The 21,914-nt window shown below is 38.0% G+C and overlaps 2 protein-coding genes across 2 annotated transcripts in view; both read left to right on the top strand.

The window, feature by feature from the left end:
- Positions 1-21,914, top strand: part of LOC134754943 (uncharacterized) — a 246,828-nt gene that overhangs the window by 78,540 nt on the left and 146,374 nt on the right. The window lies entirely within an intron of this gene.
- Positions 1-21,914, top strand: part of LOC134754865 (transcription factor E2F2) — a 60,894-nt gene that overhangs the window by 11,047 nt on the left and 27,933 nt on the right. Inside the window, exons 3-4 of the mRNA XM_063691314.1 lie at positions 14,469-14,632; positions 14,737-14,933. Of these exons, the coding sequence (XP_063547384.1) occupies positions 14,469-14,632; positions 14,737-14,933 (361 nt within the window). The remainder of the gene's footprint in view (positions 1-14,468; positions 14,633-14,736; positions 14,934-21,914) is intronic.

Genomic DNA, 21,914 nt, shown 5'->3' with positions numbered 1-21,914 from the left:
GAAATTAAGTCGATTTTCAGAGAAATAGTCACTTGTTTTGAAGTAATTTCTGGAGAAAATTGATTTTGTCTAACTTTAATTTACACTACTTCAAAGTCATAAATATAAAAAAGTAGTCTGATAAACGTCAAGTACAGGATTATTTACGAAATTTGCAAATAAGAGATTTGCGATTCTGTGCTTTACGCGCGTTTACCTAAACGTCCATCAGAAAAGCAAACATTACTAATTTAGTCATTCAGCTATAGTAGTAGCAATGGGTCCCATATAGACATTTGATCCTAAAAATAAACCTGATCGATTGATACCATTAATAAAAATTTGTCATCTAGCCTATTCTTTTTTTGTTTGAAAGAAGTTACCTCCGAGGTATTTCCATAATATTTTTGGTTCTGATCTGATGAGAAATTGAGGAAGCTCCTCAATTTTTAAGGCTTGTGAATGGTGATTTCGATGTTTTCTAAAGTAACTCAAGCATTTCCTCCCGAAAACCACCAATTTGATGTAGTGCAACTGTAGCCTTACCATGAGATTGAGCCTACATATTCGCTAACGTCTTCGTAACTTACTTTTTATACATATACTTAATGCATATACTTAAAAAAGGATATTTTATTTCAGTCTGTTTTCTTTTTTTAGGGTTCTGTACCCAAAGGGTAAAAACGGGACCCTATTACTAAGACTCCGCTGTCCGTCTGCCCGTCTGTCACCAGGCTGTATCTCATGAACCGTGATAGCTAGACAGTTAAAATTTTCACAGATGATGTATTTCTTTTGCCGCTATAACAACAAATACTAAAAACAGAATAATATAAATATTTAAATGGGGCTCCCATACAACAAACGTGATTTTTTTGCTGTTTTTCTCCGTAATGGTACGGAACCCTTCGTGCGCGAGTCCGACTCGCACTTGGCCGGTTTTTTGTAAAAGTTTTTATTTCGAAAATAACGATGTATAAAATGTGAAACGTTATTCGACTAAACATTGCTTAAACGAAAAGATTACTCTGCCAAATGAAAATCGTCCAATAATAGTTCTGCTAATTTACACAGAAGCGAACTGAACAGTATGTGAACCAAGAGTCTGCGTAACGTTAGTCGACCAAAAGTTACATCCTGCGAATCGATAATCTGCTAAAAATTTCTCGAAGAATCATTAGGTACCCCATAACACTACAATAACTAAGTCGTAGTAACCAGTCTATAATGACATTTTGATTTGTTTACCTGTCAGCTCTGATGTTCATTTGGAAATGTTTCGTTGTGAAATAGTTTAATTTCCCGACCTGTTCTTTTCCAGCAGTTTATTATTTACATTATTAACAATTTAATATTCAACACTTAAGCATTATTCAAGTAAATCGCCACAATGACACTGACAACAGTGACAACCTATCATTAAAATTATTGCCAGTGTTAGACATTAGTTCCAATGAAATTCCGCAACATGGCGCATGAGCATATATTTCTGGTCAGGCTTTACCTAAATGCAAGCGGTAACGAATACCGCCAGTTGCCGCCTGAGTAACCCTAAACCCTAGTTCGCAAAACGTTCAAGTTGGTAGTCTGTGCGGAAAGAGAAGAGTCGTGGAATGTATTGGGCCGACACATTTCACGACTCTTTTCGTTGCAAAGAGGTCATGCTTAGTCTACGGTTCCGTAGTTGCCCGTATATCTACATACAATGTGTTTGTACACCTATAGTGGAGCCGTTAACCACGTATAGTACGATGAATTTTATCGACAAATGCTCCCTCAGACCTATGTTTTTTCTCAACCAGTTTTAAAATGCACCCCTTCAAAGTTTTTTGGCACCAAACACGACTGCACTTGGACCTTGGTTAATCTATGCACCATTATCTGTCCATTTACCTGTCGTACAATAAAAAAAATATCATTCTATAGCTTATGATATGAATTCCTAGGGAATCAATTTCAAGCATAAAATGTCACTAGATACATTTTCCACAATGACTCGAGAATTAATAACAAAAAAAAAATTGACTCCAAAAAAGTCATGAAATAAAACTATGAAAACGGATTATATCGCGTATATTGAATTTATAATACATCCCGACGTTTCGAACCCTTTACAGCGTTCGTGGTCAACGGGTGACTGAGGAAAAACTACAAAGTGCAAAAATACCCACATACTAAAAATAATGAACCATCATAGACTATAAACTTTAAGGCTGGTTGTACATGCAAAAAAATCTTTCTTCTTCTTCTTCTTCTTAATTTTTATTGATGATGTGGCTTTCTATTAATAACAAGTATGCAAAATTTCAGACCCCAAAACTAAACAAAAAACAATTTTTTTAAATGTAATTTTAGGTCAGAGACCGCTCTAAGTTTTTCACCAAAGCTAGCCTCTTTAATGAGCTACAAAATAAATGTGTTTACTTAATTTTATCTGTGGAAGAACAAGGTTTTTTTTAATTGAATACATCGCTATACATTTTCTATACCCGCTCCTTCAAGCTAATTTTTTATTGTATTTTATTTTTTTATATAGTAGCTATAGCGGTTGGCAAAATGAAACTGCACTTGGTGCAGAAAGCAAGCCGCTTTGCCCAGTGATACTAGGGACCAATCTGAATGATTTCATCCGAGGAAACACAAATTTCATCCACTAGAATTCAAGATGGCGGACCTTTTCCAAAATGGCGGCTGCAAAATTAAAAAAAATTGTAGACACAAAACGGGTGCACCGATTTTAGTGATTGATATTTCAATCAATTCGTATTGACACCTGTAATCGGGAAAAAATATAGCATTTAAGAAATTAAAGATGGCGGCCGAATATTAAGAAAATTATGTTTTTTTTTGCTTCTTTTTCCTTCTACTGAAAATAACAACTAAATGTTCTATAGTACGGTCACATATTCTTTCATTTAAATGAAACCTGATAATATTAGCTACAAAATAAAATAAAAAACTTGACAATCCGTTGAGTAGTTTTTTAACTATACGCATTACAAAAATCGCGTAACTCCCGTCCGAAACGGCCCCCTCGCGTCAAAACTTACAACTTTGATGACATTTCTTTATATTTAAAGGTAAAAAAAGAAAATAATGCATATTTACTTTATTTATTGAGCTATAAATAAATGTATTGCCGCTTATTATTTGTGACGTTCCACGGAAAAAGGAACCTTATGGAGGCTGGCGCTTACGTCGCATAGCACCGCGATAGTATTGGAGCGGCGTTAATAATAGCTTAAGCGCCAACCGCCATAAGGTACCTTTACCCGTGGGACGTCACATTTACTCCTCTTTATCATCTTCGTCCGATGTGGTTGAACTGTAAAAAAGAGAAAATTCATATGAAATCAGAACAGAATATACCTACCTAATATAATTAAATTGAATATATAAAAATGAACTACGCCAAACTGTCCCGCTCCTCCATTACTATTTCAATGTGTGTAGTATTGAGGTTTCATGAAGTACCTGAACAGTATATAGCATTAATTCAGGATATGTATACCAATGTCACCACCCAGATAGTTTGTCCAGCTGGAACCTGTTGAAATAAGCAACGGAGTGCATCAAGGGTCAATATTAAGCCCGTTATTATTAACGTCACCATAGATTACCTAACAAGGGCTCACCAAAAACCAGTGCCATGGAACATATTATATGCTGATGACGTCGCCCTAATATCAGATAATGTCGAAGATCTCCAAAATCAACTAAACATTTGGACTAAATCATTAGAGGAAAATGGTTTGAGAGTAAGCCGTTAGAAAACAGAACACATGTCATGTTTGTTTGACTGTACAACAATCCCAACTCAATCAAGCTCTACATAACTTAGTGTCGATAATCAGCAACGATGGTAAAATTGATAGAGACGTAACTCATCAAACCACAGTAGGCTGGATGAAGTGGAAGCAGTTGACCGGTGTTGTGTGATAACAGAATGCCTTTAAAAATAAAGGGTAAAATATATAAAACCGCAGTGCGACCCGCCATACTCTATGGAACCGAATGCTGGGCATCAACAGAACAACACGTTCAAAAACTGCATATAACAGAGATGCGCATACTTCGCTGGAATCGCTGTTCAGCTGGAGTCACCCGGAGGGATAGGATCCGTAACGAATACGTGAGAGGCAGTTTTAAAATCGCTCCTATTGAAGAAAAGCTGAAGGAAAGGCGACTACGCTGGTACGGTCACGTACTCAGGCGGTCTTCAGATCACATGGTACGAGTGGCATTGGATCTACCAACGACGAAACGGGGCCGTGGAAGACGCCCTGCTACTTGGCTGACAACGGTCCAAAATGACCTGAAAAACACAAATATTGACGCCGACCCCAGATAATGGGGAAAGGCTTAGGTAGAAGAAGAAGAAGAAGAATGTGAGTATTGAAATAGTAATGGAGGGGCGGGACAGTTTGGCGTAGTTTATCTATAAGTACCTTTCGTTTTTGCAGTTGCCTTTGCATATGCTGCATTCTGCACTGCTGTGCAGGGTAGACCCACCCTCCGACACGTGCAGCGCATTGTTTCGCAACCTTTTTTTCCAACCCCAAGAGGATGGCAATGGCACAGAGGCATCATCAATAATAAGGGCATTGCCCCATAAGTTCACCTGCTACCTATATGACCCTCAAACAGCGCATTCGTCGGTGAACTTGGTACGCAAGGAACTATTTGCTACTAACAAATAAATTGGTAGGTAACCAGCATCCCACCAGCATCGGCACTCGGCAGCATTACATAAACACGCGCTCCGTGTCACATATCAAGCGAGCCACTTATGGGGCAATGCCCTTATTCTTGATGATGCCTCTGTGCCATTGCCATCCTCTTGGGGTTGGAAGTCATCTAATGACAGTTGGGAACCGCAATGGTCTGAAGCCAGGGAGATATGGCGTGAATTATCATACCTGGACCATTGCGGCTGTAAAAAAGGTTGCGAAACAATGCGCTGCACGTGTCGGAGGGTGGGTCTACCCTGCACAGTGCAATGCAGAATGCAGCACATGCAAAGGCAACTGCAAAAACGAAAGGTACTTATAGATAAACTACGCCAAACTGTCCCGCCCCTAAATTACTATTTCAATAATACACACATTGAAATAGTAATGGAGGGGCGGGACAGTTTGGCGTAGTTCATTTCTATATGTGCCAATTTCAATCAAAAGGGTACTTATTGTCATTTTCAATCAAAAGGGTACGTCCCACAATAAAAAAGGAAAAATATATTAACATACAAGAATATTTTTTGCTATGCGCCACTGTTTAAGAGTTATTTACGAAAATCTAAAAAAAGGACCTTAGAATTGATTATAATTAACATTTCCGCGTTAATATCTCTCTGAATATTCATCCTATCAAAAAATTGTACGGAATCTTTCTTGTAGGCAATTCTATGCAGATTACTTATGTAGAAGAAAATTTTTTGCTGTGCGCGACAGTTTACTAGTTATTTACGAAAACCCAAAAAAAGGGGACCTTAGAATTGATTATAATTAACTTTCCCGCGTTAATATCTCTCTGAATATTGATCCTAGCGAAAAATTGTATACAATCCTTCTTGTAGGCAATTTTATGCAGATATGCTATGCGCCACCGTTTTCGAGTTATTTACGAAAACCTAGAAAAAGCTTTTGTTTAATCTTTAAAGGGCTGTTGTATATTTGGAACCATAGCAGATGGGTACTCTAAACTTTCAGAAAATACGTGTTATTATTACTGCTATTTTGTGCAATAATTATTATCAAAAAATATATTAAAAAAATATGGGTCTCCATACAAGGAACTCATTAGGGTAGGTAATAATGGCCGCCATTTTGAATATCTCACTTCCGGTCAAGATTTCGATCGGGCAACTGGCAAATTCGGATTCAGCGGGGTCAAATTAGGTTGAAAAATCCGGTTGCCAAAAAGTAACATGATTTGCCAGTCGAAATCGATTTTATCAAAAATATGACCTAACTATAACCCCTAAGAATCATATTATATTTTTTAAATTAATCGCGCTCATTAGATTATGCTAATAAAATAAACCGAAAACCGAGAGGGGTGTCCTTATTGTGTGTTATCTTGAGGCTGTAGCGCAGAGGCACATCTGCTCTGATTATGCGCTCCACACATGCACAAAAGGAACTTACATTTGACAATAGCTATCTATTAATAATAATACTAATTTTAAGACCAAAAGATGCCATTCTTTTGCTCGAAGTCCCTTCCGAGAGCTCGGTAGTCGGTACCTTTTGTGTAGAATGTAATTTATGTACCGCATTGTTGGCATCGGGTCCCTCCCCACTCGCTCGGGTCGGCTCCAGCCCGCGTGGGCTACGAGTTGCATTTGTTGTTCACCGAGTTTGCTGAATGCCTTGTGTGTTCCACTTCTATAAGTGATTAGATAATCAAGTTAAGCATTACCCTACAGTTAAATTAAAATGGATTTACGGAAGTGTTAAAAATGACAGTTTTCGCGTTGACAGTAAGAATTGCGTAAACTATTTTAATGTATAATCATACAACATAAGGTGCAGCGGGGCAATCCTGACTGCGGAAAATATCAACTAATCGAAATATATTCCATGTTTTACATTATTATCTAGAGTGTCATCTATGTCCAGATAGCGGAAACGCTTGTTCATAATTTCTGAATGACACAGAATGCTCTCTGATCTACGCGGCTATTATGTTTCCGACAAAATTCCTTGTGTGCACTTGCGAGTTGTCTCCTCAAATATCCTATAAAAATAGTGGTTTCTAATGTTTTTTTATAAGTTTTTCAAAGGTGAGTCGCATATTTAGTCACCTATGCTATGTTATTGCTTTATGCTTGTATGTCACTTAATCTAATGTAGTTGTAATAGTATTTCGACGATAGTTTAAATAATCCCACTAAAATTGAGATGCTGACAAATTTCGACTTTTCGTCCATATTTTGTATGAAACTGAACAAACACAAGTGATGTACACGATGCGAGGTTTTTATCGATGTAAATACCTCGTTTAAAAATACCGTCCCTGTAAAGGACTATATCTATATTATATCTATATATATATTACGCGAGGCCGATTTTTGTTCATCCCATCAGATCTACAGTTATGGTCCGATTTTAATAAATTATATGTCATTTGATTCGTCTCATGCTACAGATTTGCAATAAGCTCTTAGTTTTTTGATTTTTTCCCGAAAAAGTACTAAATTAATTTGAAAAAAATGTACCACGTGACCTTTGTTCTGACTTGAGATTGAATTGAACTCAAACCTATATATGTAAGGTATGTAAGGTATCCAATCCATTCAAATATTTGTTTTGAGACTGTAACATGCATATACCACACTAAAAATTATATTAAAACACCATAAAATTTTATTATTGTGTTTGACAACATGTCAGACATGTGTCATCCACATCGTACTCATCAAGATGACACATGTTTATTAACCGACTTCAAGATTTCAAAGGAGGAGGTTCTCAATTCGGTTGTGTTTTTTTTTTTTTAATGTTTGTTACTCCATAACTCCGTCATTTCTGGACCGATTTTGATGGGATCCATGAGGAATCGAGGGAACTCGTCAAATGTTAAAGGCATAATATACTATTTTAGTATTTGTATCAACAAATCAAGCACTTACATTTAAAAAAGTGACATTTGATGAAGTGGAACTGCTGATGATGATCAGAATGGAACTCTTCAATGACGCATAGTTCACGTTTGGCGATTTGTCCTCTTCGTTATGTTTGTTAAGCAAGTTAGGTTTTCAAGAAACATTTTTGTCAAGCTCGAGTTCTGATGATGGGATCCATGAGGAATCGAGGGAACTCCTCAAATGTGAAAGGCATACATATAGTGATTTTTGTATTTTTATAAACAAATCCAGCACTTCCATTTTAAAAAGTGACATTTGATGAAGTGGAACTGCTGATGATGATCAGAACGGAACTCTTCAATGACGCATAGTTCACGTTTGGCGATTTGTCCTCTTCGTTATGTTTGTTAAGCAAGTTAGGTTTTTAAGACATTTTTTTGTCAAGCTCGAGTTCTGATGATGAGACCCACGAGGAACCGAGGGAACTCCTCAAATGTGAAAATCATACATATAGTGATTTTTGTATTTTCATCAACAAATCCAGCATTTACATTTAAAAAAGTGACATTTGATGAAGTGGAACTGCTGATGATAATCAGAATGGAACTCTTCAATGACACATAGTTCACGTTTGGCTATTTGTTCTCTTCCTTATGGACCCAAACCCAAACTTGGACCCTGACTCTGACACGGACCCGGGTCTGAACATGGACCCCAACTCGGACCCGGACCCGGACCGAACTGACCCAAACCTGGACCCGGACAGCCGGACACGGACCCGGACTCTGATCCGGACCCAGACCCGGACCCGGAAATGCTACTAGAAAAGTGCGTTAGGTGGGTGGGTAGCTTTTGAACTGCGATTGGCACAGAACAGAACTGCTATCAGAAAAGTAGGTTAGGTTAGGTTAGACCTGTGACCCTTACAGAAACGAAATGCTACCAGAAAAGTAGGTTAGGTTAGGTTAGAACTGCGACCCTTACAAAAACGAAATGCTACTAGAAAAGTGGGTCGGTTTACCTCCTTTTCTACATAATTAGGCAAAAGATGCTGTCTTTTTCATTTCATTGTCTGGAATCTAAAAATGCTTTCAGCGGCATCCCCCATTGAAGTCGGTTTTTTTTCTTAAAAATTATTTTATTGTTGCTTTGGCACATAGAAGTGGCTTACCGCGTGTGCCCGTGAGGGACAGAATTTGTAGCTCACCAGCCCACCATAAACCATACAAAACGGTGGGGAAAAGCATCTATATTTAATTCAAAAAGCACGTATGGCGAGGTTTGTTCTTATGAGGATGTTAAATGATGTCGGATCTTTAATGTAAACGGTCAGCCAATGGGGTTGGCAACTGTCAAAGGTTTGCAGAGATGGCGCCATCATAGCTTGCCCCTATTTCTATGAGATTTGGCTTAAAGGGCTGGCATCCAGGGAATTAAAAAAACAAAAATTTGACTCAATTGTAGGGATTGACAGGGCAAGCTATGCTGGCGCCCTCTGCTAATTATGTCGACCGGTCAACCCCATTTTCCGCATCGGTCCGCGCCCTTGGTGCGGTGCGGCGTATGTGCGATCGTATGTAAAAGCCGTAACAGACTACCGCACCGCACCGCGATCTTGGTGCGCCACACCCATAAGTGAGAGCGAGAAAGAGAATATCTCGAAAAGCCGTATTGGTGCGGTCAAAATCTCTTACTCGCTCTAACTTATAGCTGCGTCCTTAACGTATGTACAGTGACAACCTTGCACACTATCGATACGTGCGCCGCACCGCACCAAGGCCGCGGTGAGGTGTAGTAGTCTCTAACAGCTTTTACGATAGTCTGTTAAATACGGCTATAAAGCGGCTAACACATTACCGCACCGCACCAAGGTCATTGTGTGACTTACTTATAGGTGCATCGCACAATGACCGGTGCGGTGCGGTAATGTGTTAGGCGCTTAAGGTGGTGGCCGTACGCCGAGAGCGAGAAAGAGATATTTTGACGGTACCAAGGTCGCGGTCCAGTCGTTGTACAGACTTTCAAAAAAGTAAATTAAAAAAAACTAAATTAGGTTCAAGGGCCTGACACTCTTTGATAGAGAAAGATAGTTTTATTGCGATTCCTATAAGAGGAAAGAGAAAATAGTGCCATGCTTTATTTTTATCACCGACCGGGCATTTTTTCATGGTCGGGTTTGCTATGATGGCATAACCCAACCATGAAAAAATGCCGAAGGTCGCGGTCCAGTCGTTGTACAGACTTTCAAAAAAGTAAATTAAAAAAAACTAAATTAGGTTCAAGGGCCTGACACTCTTTGATAGAGAAAGATAGTTTTATTGCGATTCCTATAAGAGGAAAGAGAAAATAGTGCCATGCTTTATTTTTATCATGTCGGGTTTGCTATGATGGCATAACCCGACCATGAAAAAATGCCGAATGAAATGGAGGCGATGGCGAGATACCGAAATTTATAAGAGTGAAAGAGAAAAAACCGGCCAAGTGCGAGTCGGACTCGCCCACCGAGAGTTCCGTACTTTTTAGTATTTGTTGTTGTAGCGGCAACATAAATACATCATCTGTGAAAATTTCAACTGTCTAGCTATCACGGTTCGTGAGATACAGCCTGGTGACAGACAGACGGACAGCGGAGTCTTAGTAATAGGGTCCCGTTTTTACCCTTTGGGTACGGAACCCTAAAAAGGATTATGCTGCCATACATGAAACTGTTAATACATGAATATGTCTTTCTCTTACCCCTGGTCCATGGAAACTATATAAAGGAGCCAAATCTCTATGTACGAAAAGTGTCCATCAAAAAACAGTAATTGGGCGGCGCCACCACACACCGAAATACTACTAAAACAACCTACGTAATTTGTTCGGGTTATTTGTTGCCTTATATGGTTCATGTTATACACATGTCCTAGAGCCTAACTAGCGCCACCGGAGAGATTAGGAACTATTATTTAAAGCTAAAAGCGGTCACTTTTGCAACAATTCTGCTTCTCCTTTCTATACCATCCATACCCTGGTCGCTCGGTTTCATGTCTATAAGTACGTGTATATACTATGTCTATTATTAGGTCAGAGGGTCTACCGCAAAAACTGAAATTCGCAAATTGCGGGGATCTTTCTCTTTTACTCCAATGAAGGCGTAATTAGAGTGACAGAGAAAGATGCCCGCAATTTGAACTTTGATTTTCGCGGTATAGCCCAGACACGGAATGTCACGGAATGTTTGTAAAATGTTTGTACCGTATCATATCGCGGTCGCGTATCATGATTTTTAGTTTAGAAAGATGCATATAATTATGTCGCTTTTGCATCAAAACTAACGATCACAAAACATGCTGGTAGGTGCTACGCGACCATAATATAATACGCTTAAATTATACAAACGTGTCGCCATTTTATAAGAAATAATTATGTGTAAGATTTCATATTCTGTGGCTATAGTCAGCATCAAATAGATAGTGACAGCCAGTGATTCATCTGAAGACGTCACATTTCCTGATTTCATTAAGCGTTCAGTCTTAGGCTGCCTGTCCACAGAAGCGGAGCGAGGTGGCGGAGCGATGAGCGAGGAAAAAATCCACCGACTGAATGGCATAAAATCTCCGCTCTGAAATTTTAATGAAATTCTATTGCTGGATTTTTTCCCCGCTTACCGCTCCGCTTCAGTGGACAGGCAACCTAACTTTTAGAACCATACTCTAGCGGCGTTTTGACGCCGCAACAGGTCTCTAGTTTTATTTTATTACGCGTCAAATTTTACACTAAATAATACTGTGCTATATTAAAATAAGTTTTTTTTATCGCAGATAAAAAGAAAAAAAAAGTGTAAACCCGTAGACACATTATCGACTGTTTTTTTTTTTTTTTTTTATTTTCAAAAAAGTATAACACATTTTAAACTTATACAAGTTTCGCCAAACTTGCGTTTAACGGCGAATTGCGTTTTAATAGACACGAGTCCCATGATCCCATCATTATTTACTATGGAGACCAGTTGAAATTACCCCGTTTTAATCTAGTCTTTTTTTGCAAAAATTAACGTAGCTACAAAAACAAACGGGTTCAATTTAGATCCTTTGCGCCAGCGGTTCTCAAACTTTTTTAGTGACGGAACCCTTTTAGAAAGCGAAATTTTTGACGGAGCGGAGCCCCAATTTTATAAATTTTCATTCGTGTCCGCCTGAGAAATCATTCCTGTCACTAAATCCATTCTCCGCCCCGCCACTGACCCAATCCCTCAAACCCCCCGATCACTCAACCTCACAGCACATCAACCCCTGATCACTGAACCCCTCGACCCTAAACCACCAACCCTTCAACCGCCATTCCCCGACCCCTAACCCCAGACCCCTTAACTCCTAACCCTAACCCCCAATCCCTTAACTCCCAACCCCTCAGTCCCCGACCCATCAACTCACCTCCCCTCAACTCCCAACCTCAAACCCCCCAAACACTAATACCCTCTACCTTCACCTATCACACCTACCCCTCACCTCTTAGTCTCTTTGGTTGTTTCCAGCACTACTTACATCAATAATCATAATACACATACGAGGGAAGTTCCACATCTCGTCCGTGGTCTTCATCATCAGTAGCCTTACCACGAGTTTGACATTGATATATTCGCTACCGTGTGCGTAACTTACTGTTTACGCATCTCGCTCGTACTGGCATATTAGTGTAAAAAGTAAGTTACGAAGACGCTAGCGAATATTTAGTGTCAAATTCGTGGTTAGGCTACAGTTGCATTACATCAAATTGGTGGTTTTTGGGAGGAAATGCTTGAGTTACTTTATAAAACACCGAAATCACCATACAAGTGCCTTTAAAAATTGAGGAAATCCCTCAATTCCTCGGATTCCATCATCAGATCAAAACCAAAAAAGTTACAATAACACCTTGGAGGTAACTTCTTTCAAACAGAAAAAGAATTACTCAAATCGGATCATGGTTGCCGAGTAATCGCTGAAATCATTGTCATCAAAACAATCATCATCATTAGCTCCACTTCATCAAATTGGTGGTTTTCGAGAGAAAATGCTCGAGTTGCTTAAGAAAACACCTAAATCACCATACATGTGCCTTTTTTGTTCGAAAGGAGCTACTTCCAAGTTGGTCGCATATTCATCTGGTTCTGATCTGATGATGGGATCCATGAGGAATTGAGGGAACTCCTCAATTTTTGAAGGCACATGTATGGTGATTTGGGTGTTTTCTTAAGCAACTTGAGCATTTTCTCTCGAAAACGACCAATTTGATTAAGCGGATCTGATGAAGATGATTGTTTGATGATGGTGATGATTTTTCTTAATGTAGGATGTTCAGCGATTACTCCGAGACCCGTGGTCCGACTTGAACAATTCTTTTTTTGTTTGAAAGGAACTACCTCCAAGGTGGTCCCACATTAATCTGGTAGTGTTCTGATAATGGGATCCATGAGGAATTGAGGGAACTCCTCAATTTTTAAAGGCACATGTATGGTGATTTGGGTGTTTTCTTAAGCAAGTCGAGCATTTTCTCTCGAAAACCACCACTTTGATGAAGTGGAGCTGATGATTATGATTGTTTTGATGATAATGATTTCAGCGATTACTCCGGCACCCATGATCCGATTTGAGTAATTCTTTTTCTGTTTGAAAGAAGTTACCTCCAAGGTGTTTTTGTAACATTTTTGGTTTTGATCTGATGATGAAATCCGTGAGGAATTGAGGGAACTCCTCAATTTTTAAAGGCACGTGTATGGTGATTTCTGTGTTTTCTAAAGTAACTCAAGCACTTCCTCCCAAAAACCACCAATTTGATGTAGTGCAACTAACCACGAGTTTGACACTAAATATTCGCTAGCGTCTTCGTAACTTACTTTGTACACTAATATGCCAGTAAGAGCGAGATGCATAAACAGTAAGTTACGCACACGGTAGCGAATATATCAATGTCAAACTCTTGGTAAGTCTACTGATGATGAAGACCACGGACGAAATGCGGAACTTCCCTCGTATGTGTATTATGATTTTTGATGTAGGTAGTGTTGGAAACAACCAAAGAGACTGAGAGGTGAGGGGTAGGTGTGAGAGAATTGACTGTTCAAGAATTAGTAAATTAATGCTCTTCAAAAAATACGACGACAAATAAACGCATTAGATTTACACTAATGTGCCGACAAACATGGTACGAACTGCGCCAAGAAGGTTTAACCGTGTTTTCTGTTCTGAGGTGTGTTCTTAACCTACCTACAGAAAGTTCGTTTATTGTCGCCGTGTAACGCTGCATCTTACATAGGCGAACACTCGCGAACGCGAAGCGAAGCGAAGCGACGCGGCGCGGCGCGGCCGGCCCAAGGCGTTGGCGTTCGCAACGAGATCGCCCACATACACTTCTATAGGTATCAAAGGATTAATTAAGGCGCCGTGCCGCGTCGCTTCGCGTTCGCGTGTTGTTCGCCTACGTAGTACGCTGCGTTAGGCTATCCAACGTACATACTTAAATAGCCGCATCCTTATCGAATTGCACCAAAATCACTATGAATATAGGTTTAAAATTTGGCTTGGCACCGACTTCAAACATATCAGTTGGTAACGCATATACTTAAACACGGAACCCTAACAAGGATAATATTTTATTTCATCCCTTTTGAAGTCGGTTTATCTTTTTTTGTAAAGGTTTTATAGATTTAATTGTATATAAAGTCATTTAAGTACTATGAATCTATAAAAGGTTTTATAGATTTATAGTACTTAAATTACTTTATGTTCTAACGCCATTGTATAGCCATAAATTAAACTTTTTTCCCGATACGAAATGTTATTTATTTGTTAAATATATCGGATCAACATGACCATGAAAAGGTTACGTTACGGGTCATTGTATCACTAATGTCATAACAACAATTGTATATTTTGCGCAGGCGGTGAAAAGAAGACTGAATTTGAGTGAGAGTAGTTCCGGTAGCCAAGGCCATGTAGTTCCTATGAAGGCAGATTTCAAGACGCCCAAGCAAAAACGAGTCAAAGTTCTCACACCGTACAGCCGACCGTCCAGTTCTATGAAAAAGTACAGCGAAAGATCAAGGTATGATGTAATATATAAGAATTATCGTTTAGATAATTTAGAAATAGTAACGTCGTCGTTCACCGTGTTGAATCTATTCATCACTGGGAAATAAATGTTTTCAGGTTCGACACATCATTAGGATTACTTACAAAAAAATTTGTTGCTTTGCTGAAGTCTTCCCCAAACGGCGTCCTCGACTTGAATATAGCTGCGGAGCACCTCTCGGTTCAAAAACGCCGCATATACGACATCACAAATGTTTTAGAGGGTATAGGAATTTTAGAAAAGCGATCAAAAAATAATATTCAATGGAAGTGTGGTAAGTTATTTTTTCATTCATAATTAACTCTGAAGGGGATACATCGAAAGTAAACTAATTTACGAGAGCCTAGTAGCAAGCAGTAACAAGTGAAAAAAGGGTTTTGTCGAAGTTATATTTCAAACTTTTTAGAATTATTTTAAAAAAATCTACAAAATGTTAAATGATATCTGTGAACAAGAAATACATCGTTGTTAAATTACGTGATTTCACTCCGTATGTGTTTATATTGTGGTGTTTATTTCGCAAACACAAATGATCGATCTATCCCCTTATAGTACAATCGGATTAGGTCTAACCTCGAAATCCTTCCAAAGATATGAAATTTGGTATGTATGTTAATTAAAGGTCTCTTTTTCATGTCCACACTATTTGACATTTGGGGACCTCGAGGAGTCGCAGCCATCTTGGAAAATGTGCACCATCCTGGAGAAATTTCCGTTTTACTCTAAATATACGTTCTCTTTGAAAATATAGTGTAAGGCAACATTAAAGCTTATTAAATTCTACACAAAAAAGTCCTAGAAAACTTTGCGGAAAAAATACATCTTGTTATAAAAAATAATAGCTTAATCCAGATTTAGCGCTTTACTCTTTCAGGGGATATTCTCTTAATAGAAATCTTGTAGGTATATCAATTTCACTTTTGTCTACACATTTGTACACGTTATACCCCATCAACATTTTACTCGACTGCGTCTTAAGTAGGGTTATGGGTTTATATAATCAGTACACCCTGTGTAGCTCAGGATACTGGACCGATTTTTTAAAATGACGTATCGGTAGATTCCTCTTGCCCTTCAGAACTTGTTTACACTTGTTTTATTAAAGAAAAATCATATTTCTAGAAGAAAGCTTCGTTTTAGGGATATGGTGTTTTATACCTTTTTTGTGTAGAACATAATAAGCTTTTGTTTCGCCATACACAGTATTCATATTAAACACAGATATTCCGAGAAAAACAGAAAAACCAAAAAAGACATACTTTTCAAGATGGCGTTTGATCCACGTGGTCCACGAAGCTCCAATTTTATGACACGCAAACAGGGATCCCTGAAATTGTAGGTGTCAAATTTCATTACTGTCACTATTGTTTAAACCCCATTTAAGACCTAAAATCTGTTTTTGCAGTCACATTTTTAAGTCCTAAATATTTTTCCTGCATTTATTTTAGTAAATTTGTATTGCATAGCCCTCGTGTACCAATTATGGATCTACTCATGTCTATTTCATTGAAATCCACTAAATAGTTTAGGCGCTAGAAGTAAAAATATGATTTAATATGCGGCATCCTCTCAAGGCGGCTGTATTGATTTTTCTTTTACAATGCATGTGCTCGAAAAGTGCGTTTCCTACGGAGCCATATCATGCGGAAAGTACTACGTTTCCGCACTAGTGCTTTTTGTTTTCAATTTTTTTTACAGTACATATGGTGCTACTTTCTCGCACTAATGCGGAAAAGAGCACTTTTCGTGCATATGTCGAAAGTTTAAAGGGCCATATGTACTGTAAAACGTTGTGCGATACACGTGCGAATAGGTAATTTGCAACTTTGTCGATTTAAAACACTCCTTTTAATAATTAAACTTATTTGCCATGATATGTTTTTTTATTTACCTGCATAATGCATAGTAAAACATTGTATGATACACGTGCGTAAAGATGATTTCCGACTTCCTTTATACATTCTTCGGAAATCATACACTTGTCGGAAATCATACACTTTCCGCACTAAATCTGGATTCAGCTATTATTTTCTATAACAAGATGTATTTTTTCCGCAAAGATATCTAGGACTTTTTTGTGTAGAATATAATAAGCTTTAATGTTGCCTTACACCATATTTTTACAGAGAACGTAGATTTAGAGTAAAACGCAAATTTCTCCAGGATGGTATACATTTTCCAAAATGACTGCGATTCCTCGAGGTCCCCAAATGTGAAATAATGTGGACATGAAAAAGAGACCTTTAATTTACATAAAATTTCATTACTTTGGAAGGATTTTGAGGTTAGATTTAATCCGATTGTACTATTAATAATATTAAATGTTTTTTAACCTTTCATGTGTGTGGTGGCAAAAAAATCATGGGTTCCAACCTTGGTTGTGATATATAATAGATCAGAAAAAAAGGAAAACTAATCCTAAAATATCCGTCGGATTCTTATAATAGGGTAAGACGGTTGACACTGGGTCACCCCATTTTCTAATGCTCGTATCTCGAGTAACAACAGTGACACATATGTATTTGATTTATGAATTCTGTACTATTGTAGACATCATTTATTCAAGTTTCATTATGTTATACTTCTACATTTAGTGCCAGTAACGCTTTTAATGAAAAATGGGAATCGACTCACTGTGTAACAGTGGCGGGTAGGGTGCACTGAATCACCCGGTGCTCTACAGTAAGTCAAAGATGCAAATCGTCTGCTAAATTATTGGACTCGTTGGTTTTAGTACGGGCGGGGACCGTATGATCTACTACGTCATCTGATACTGAAGGATAAACCCCATGGCACACGTTCATAAAAGTGACGCTAAGTTTGAAAAACATATTAGAATTGACCGAAAGCACGAAAAAAAGTACCACTTCCGGTTACAAAAAAATTTAAAATTTACGTCATCTGATACAAAGATGAGACTGGTGGCAACAGGTAGGAATTTATATGTAGCTTCAGAAACCACTCATCTGACAGCTGCTCTATGGCCAGAAATGCGTCGGCCGGGTACTTTAAAGGTACCAAAAAGAGTGGAATTTACATCATCAGATTTGATGAGACTGGTGGCAACAGATAGGAATTTTTATGTAGGTTCAGATAATACTCGTCTGCCAGCTCCCAAATGGCCGAAAGTGCGTCTGCCGTGCACTTAAAGGTACGAAAAAAGTGGAATTTACGTCATCTGATACAAAAATGGGACTTGTGGCAATATTTTGCAATTTATATGTAGGTTCAGAAAACACTCGTCTGCCAGCTCCCCATTAGCCGAAAATACGTCTGCCGGGCATTTAAACGTATCCCTGGTAATCATTTAAATGGCCAGCAGACGCACTTTAGGCCATTTGGGAGTTGCCAGACGAGTGTTTTCTGATCCTTCATATAAATTGCTATATGTTGCCACAAGTCTCATCTTTGTATCAGATGACGTAAATTTCACCTTTTTTCGTACCTTTAAAGTGCCCGGCAGACGTACTTTCGGCCATTTGGGAGCTGGCAGACGAGTGTTTTCTGAACCTTCATATATATTGCTATATGTTGCCACAAGTCCCATCTTTGTATCAGATAACGTAAATTCTAAATTTTTTCATGATATTTTAATTTTTCTAATTAAGATGAGGAACAATCCTAATTAGACAAGTCTTAAGCCAATAAAACAATATTTTCCTACTTAGGAAACTTCTCCAGGCAGTTTTAAAACAAAATTAACTTTTTATTCGCTAAAAAATGTTTGCATAATCAGGGTTCCTTTAGCGAGCTTTGACCCACTGTCAATCTGATCCAGTCGATCCACGGTCGACCCAGGCCTCGATTACAAAATAAATTTAAATAAAAAAATTACAATGAGTCAAGATATAAACCAATGTCATATAGGAGTACCTTACTAAACTAGTTAACAATAAAATAATATATAAATTAATTCATACAGATATATATTTCGGATAATCACATTAAACTTTATTAATCGTAATTTACGATTATGCACAGTGTGCACCACCAACCCACTGTCAACCAGCTTACCCTACACAGACAAGAAGTTAATTATCATTTTCAGAAGTCAACGTCTGAAATACAATAGTACATTGTGCAACGTGGGGGGCAAGTGAAATATTGGAAACAAGGGTGTTCATTTACGACAGCCGCAGGCTGGAGTGAATTAAAGACCCGAGTTTGCAAGATTATTACCCCCGGAGTTACGTACAATGTTATTCATTTCTTAAACACGCTGACATTGAATGAAACATTCGTCCGCGTTATTGTCATTTTTTGACAGGTTAGGCATCAAAGCCATCGAAGGTACAGACCTATTCAGCATTCAGCCACGATTGAAAATTGTGTAAAAATATTTTAAACGGCTAATAAATTAATCAAATTAAATATTTTTAATTATAAACGTCAGTATTTGAAAAGTAAAACTCATTTATCCCACTAGGTTCGTATGAATTAGCCACAATTCATAACTCCCGCGGGAACAATATGGTCCTTTGTCCTTTAGTGCACCTGTATGAAATATGATCTTTTTCAAGCAAGTGTGATGAAAATTAAATAATACCCCTCTCACGCTGTAGTCATTGGAAATAAACGCAGAATTAACGGTCTGTCGGTTTGTCATTACCTCTTCATGCCTAAACCGCCGAAACGATTTACGTGAAAGTATCACATTTTGAGCCCCGGGGAAGGACATGGTTTTTACTACGGAGATCAACATTCCACACAGACAAAGTAGGATTAAAAAATTAAATAAAAGTAAAAAGCATTTTATTGCAAAACCAAATTTTGCGCACGCTAAACAGCTACTTAAAGTATCACTTTTTTGGGCAGATGTATTTAAAAATTAGACCTTGTTTCATGATTATTGTCATTGTCACGCTGCCCGCGCGCGAATTTCGTGCACGGATGAGGAATGTTAGGAATGTTGGGCGTCATGACCGAGTGGTGTCATTTTGTCGATATTACGTTACCGATAATATGCAACTTGTATTGCCGCCGCGCGGAAGTTAAATAGGTACATAATTAGCTCCATGCATGAATTTATTTTTATTTTTGGATTCATAATTTATATCGTTGGAACACCGGAAATGATAAAAATACTTTTGTAAACCTTAACATTATTTTATTAAAAAATATTTAAAATGTTGAAAATTTTTGAGCGGTTGAAACGCTCATAATTTTTGGCGCGAATTCGACAGAGCGTGATGACGTCACACGTTGGGCGGCCCAACTGACATTTGCTACTAATGACACTAATCTGTCGAACGCGTGACGTCACGTGGCGTTTCGAGCGTTTCGCTCGCTAGCTTTTCGCGGGCAAATTTTTGTACTTTTTATTTATAATTTTAAGTAATTAAATGGTAATTTAAAAACGGAAATGCATTTGTAACATGATATAACGGTAACAAACATCAGAATAAAACATATTTCGTTCAAATATAAACTTCATGCATGAGGCTAATTATAAAAATAAAGATAACTACTTAGTATGTTTTTGATAAAATAAAAATATTTGCTAATGGCGTACCTATTGCTTAACAATACGACGGTTATGTCAATAGCAAAAACGTACAGTTGGGGCGTAACAGTAAACTCTATAAGTACAATAGGGATGTTGACATGAATAGCGAATATATAAAATGTTATGTTTTTACCATAGCAGGGAATATTAGAATGCTGAAATCATATTTAGTTAGTGTAAATATGCGTAATAAACTAATTAAAAATAATTTAAAGTATTTAAAATAATGACCAGCTTCACGTGACTGCAAACGCAAATCGGAGCGCGTGACGCTACTATGTGAGAAACACGCACAGACAAGTTGTCAAACCTGGTAGTGAGGTGAGGAGAGGTGGCACTGACAGCAGTTTGTTTATCACATCTTTACGTTACCGTCATCGTCATCGTCGTATCTTGAGATCACGGAACAGCTTGGAGCGTTTTTGCGCGAAATTTAAATACTAAACTAATTAAAGTCGATTTTATATTAAAAATATTTTTTTTGCTTTATATACGTGTCTATCTATAAAATTAAAACAGTTCAAAAAAATTGTCAACATCCCTATTGAAATAGTACAGTCTAGATTTCGGCTAGTGTAGGTACAAGCAAATTTACACTAGTAGACTGAATCGATAAGACTCGATAAACTAGCATTGTTATCGTTGCCAACACTGGTTCCGGGCGAGTGCGGGGTGTGATGCGACGTACGGGCGCGGCGCACACCTTCCCACTTCCTCGACCTCCGAATGCACGGAATTGGCGCGCGGACAGTACATGTATAAAACGGCGGAATATAAATAGGTTATTATAAAGTCCTAATGAGTGACTGTAAGTGAGTCATTCCCATTGATCCATAGACGAGTTTGGCACACGAGTTTTTGATAATAAAAATGGAACACCGATTTAACAGTTATCGACAAGCGTCTTAAAATAAAACCATGAAAACGGATTATATCGCGTATATTGAATTTATAATGCATACCGACGTTTCGAACCCTTTACAGCAATTTAGTTTTGTTTCATGAGTAACCATCGCGGTAACCGAGGACAATATTAAGCGTCTTAAAGTCAAAAGTGTAATTAATTTAAGAAGTGTAAAGTGTAAGAGTCAAGTTCGAACCTCTCATTTGACAGCTGAAGTAAGTTCGGTTGTTAAGAGTTGATATTAGTCCATTCAGGCGGTTTCCTGAGCCAGAAGGCGAAAAATCTCCTTATATGATCCTGTTTTTCTAAGAGGCGTTGATATTCGTAGACGTGGAAAAAATATATGTAGTTCTTGACTATATTATCTTTAATATCATAGCTTCCGATAAACGAATTATGACACTTCGCTCGATACAATTAATTCCCAAAGTAACCTCAAACTCGGACTTTTAATCCAACTTTACTCGGTTATTTATTATGTGATACTATAAACAAAAAAAGAAGAAAAAACAATCTTAACTTAAATAGTAATTTCATAGCTTTCGAATTTCGATATTGTAGGGTAACGTTTTTAAAATAAATAAAAATCGACAAAATTCGATCAAAATTGACACTTGGCGCGCATGATCTTTCCCGTTCTTTCTTGCGAAATGTGACAGAGACAGCGGCAAACCGATGGAACGGCCTTCAGTTACCACTAAACATAGTACGGTACAGCGCCATTTACATAATCCAATTGCCAATATCGGGCGCTCGGTTTTTTCTTCGAGTTTACATCTCTTCTACTATTAATTACTCTTTGCTCATAAAGACCGTATCGTTAATTATGGGTACAACTTAGGCGT

Source organism: Cydia strobilella, chromosome Z, assembly GCF_947568885.1.
Source record: "Cydia strobilella chromosome Z, ilCydStro3.1, whole genome shotgun sequence".
Lineage (NCBI taxonomy): Eukaryota > Metazoa > Arthropoda > Insecta > Lepidoptera > Tortricidae > Cydia > Cydia strobilella.
Note: the sequence above shows the minus strand (reverse complement) of the source record. Positions and strands in the feature narration are given on the sequence as shown.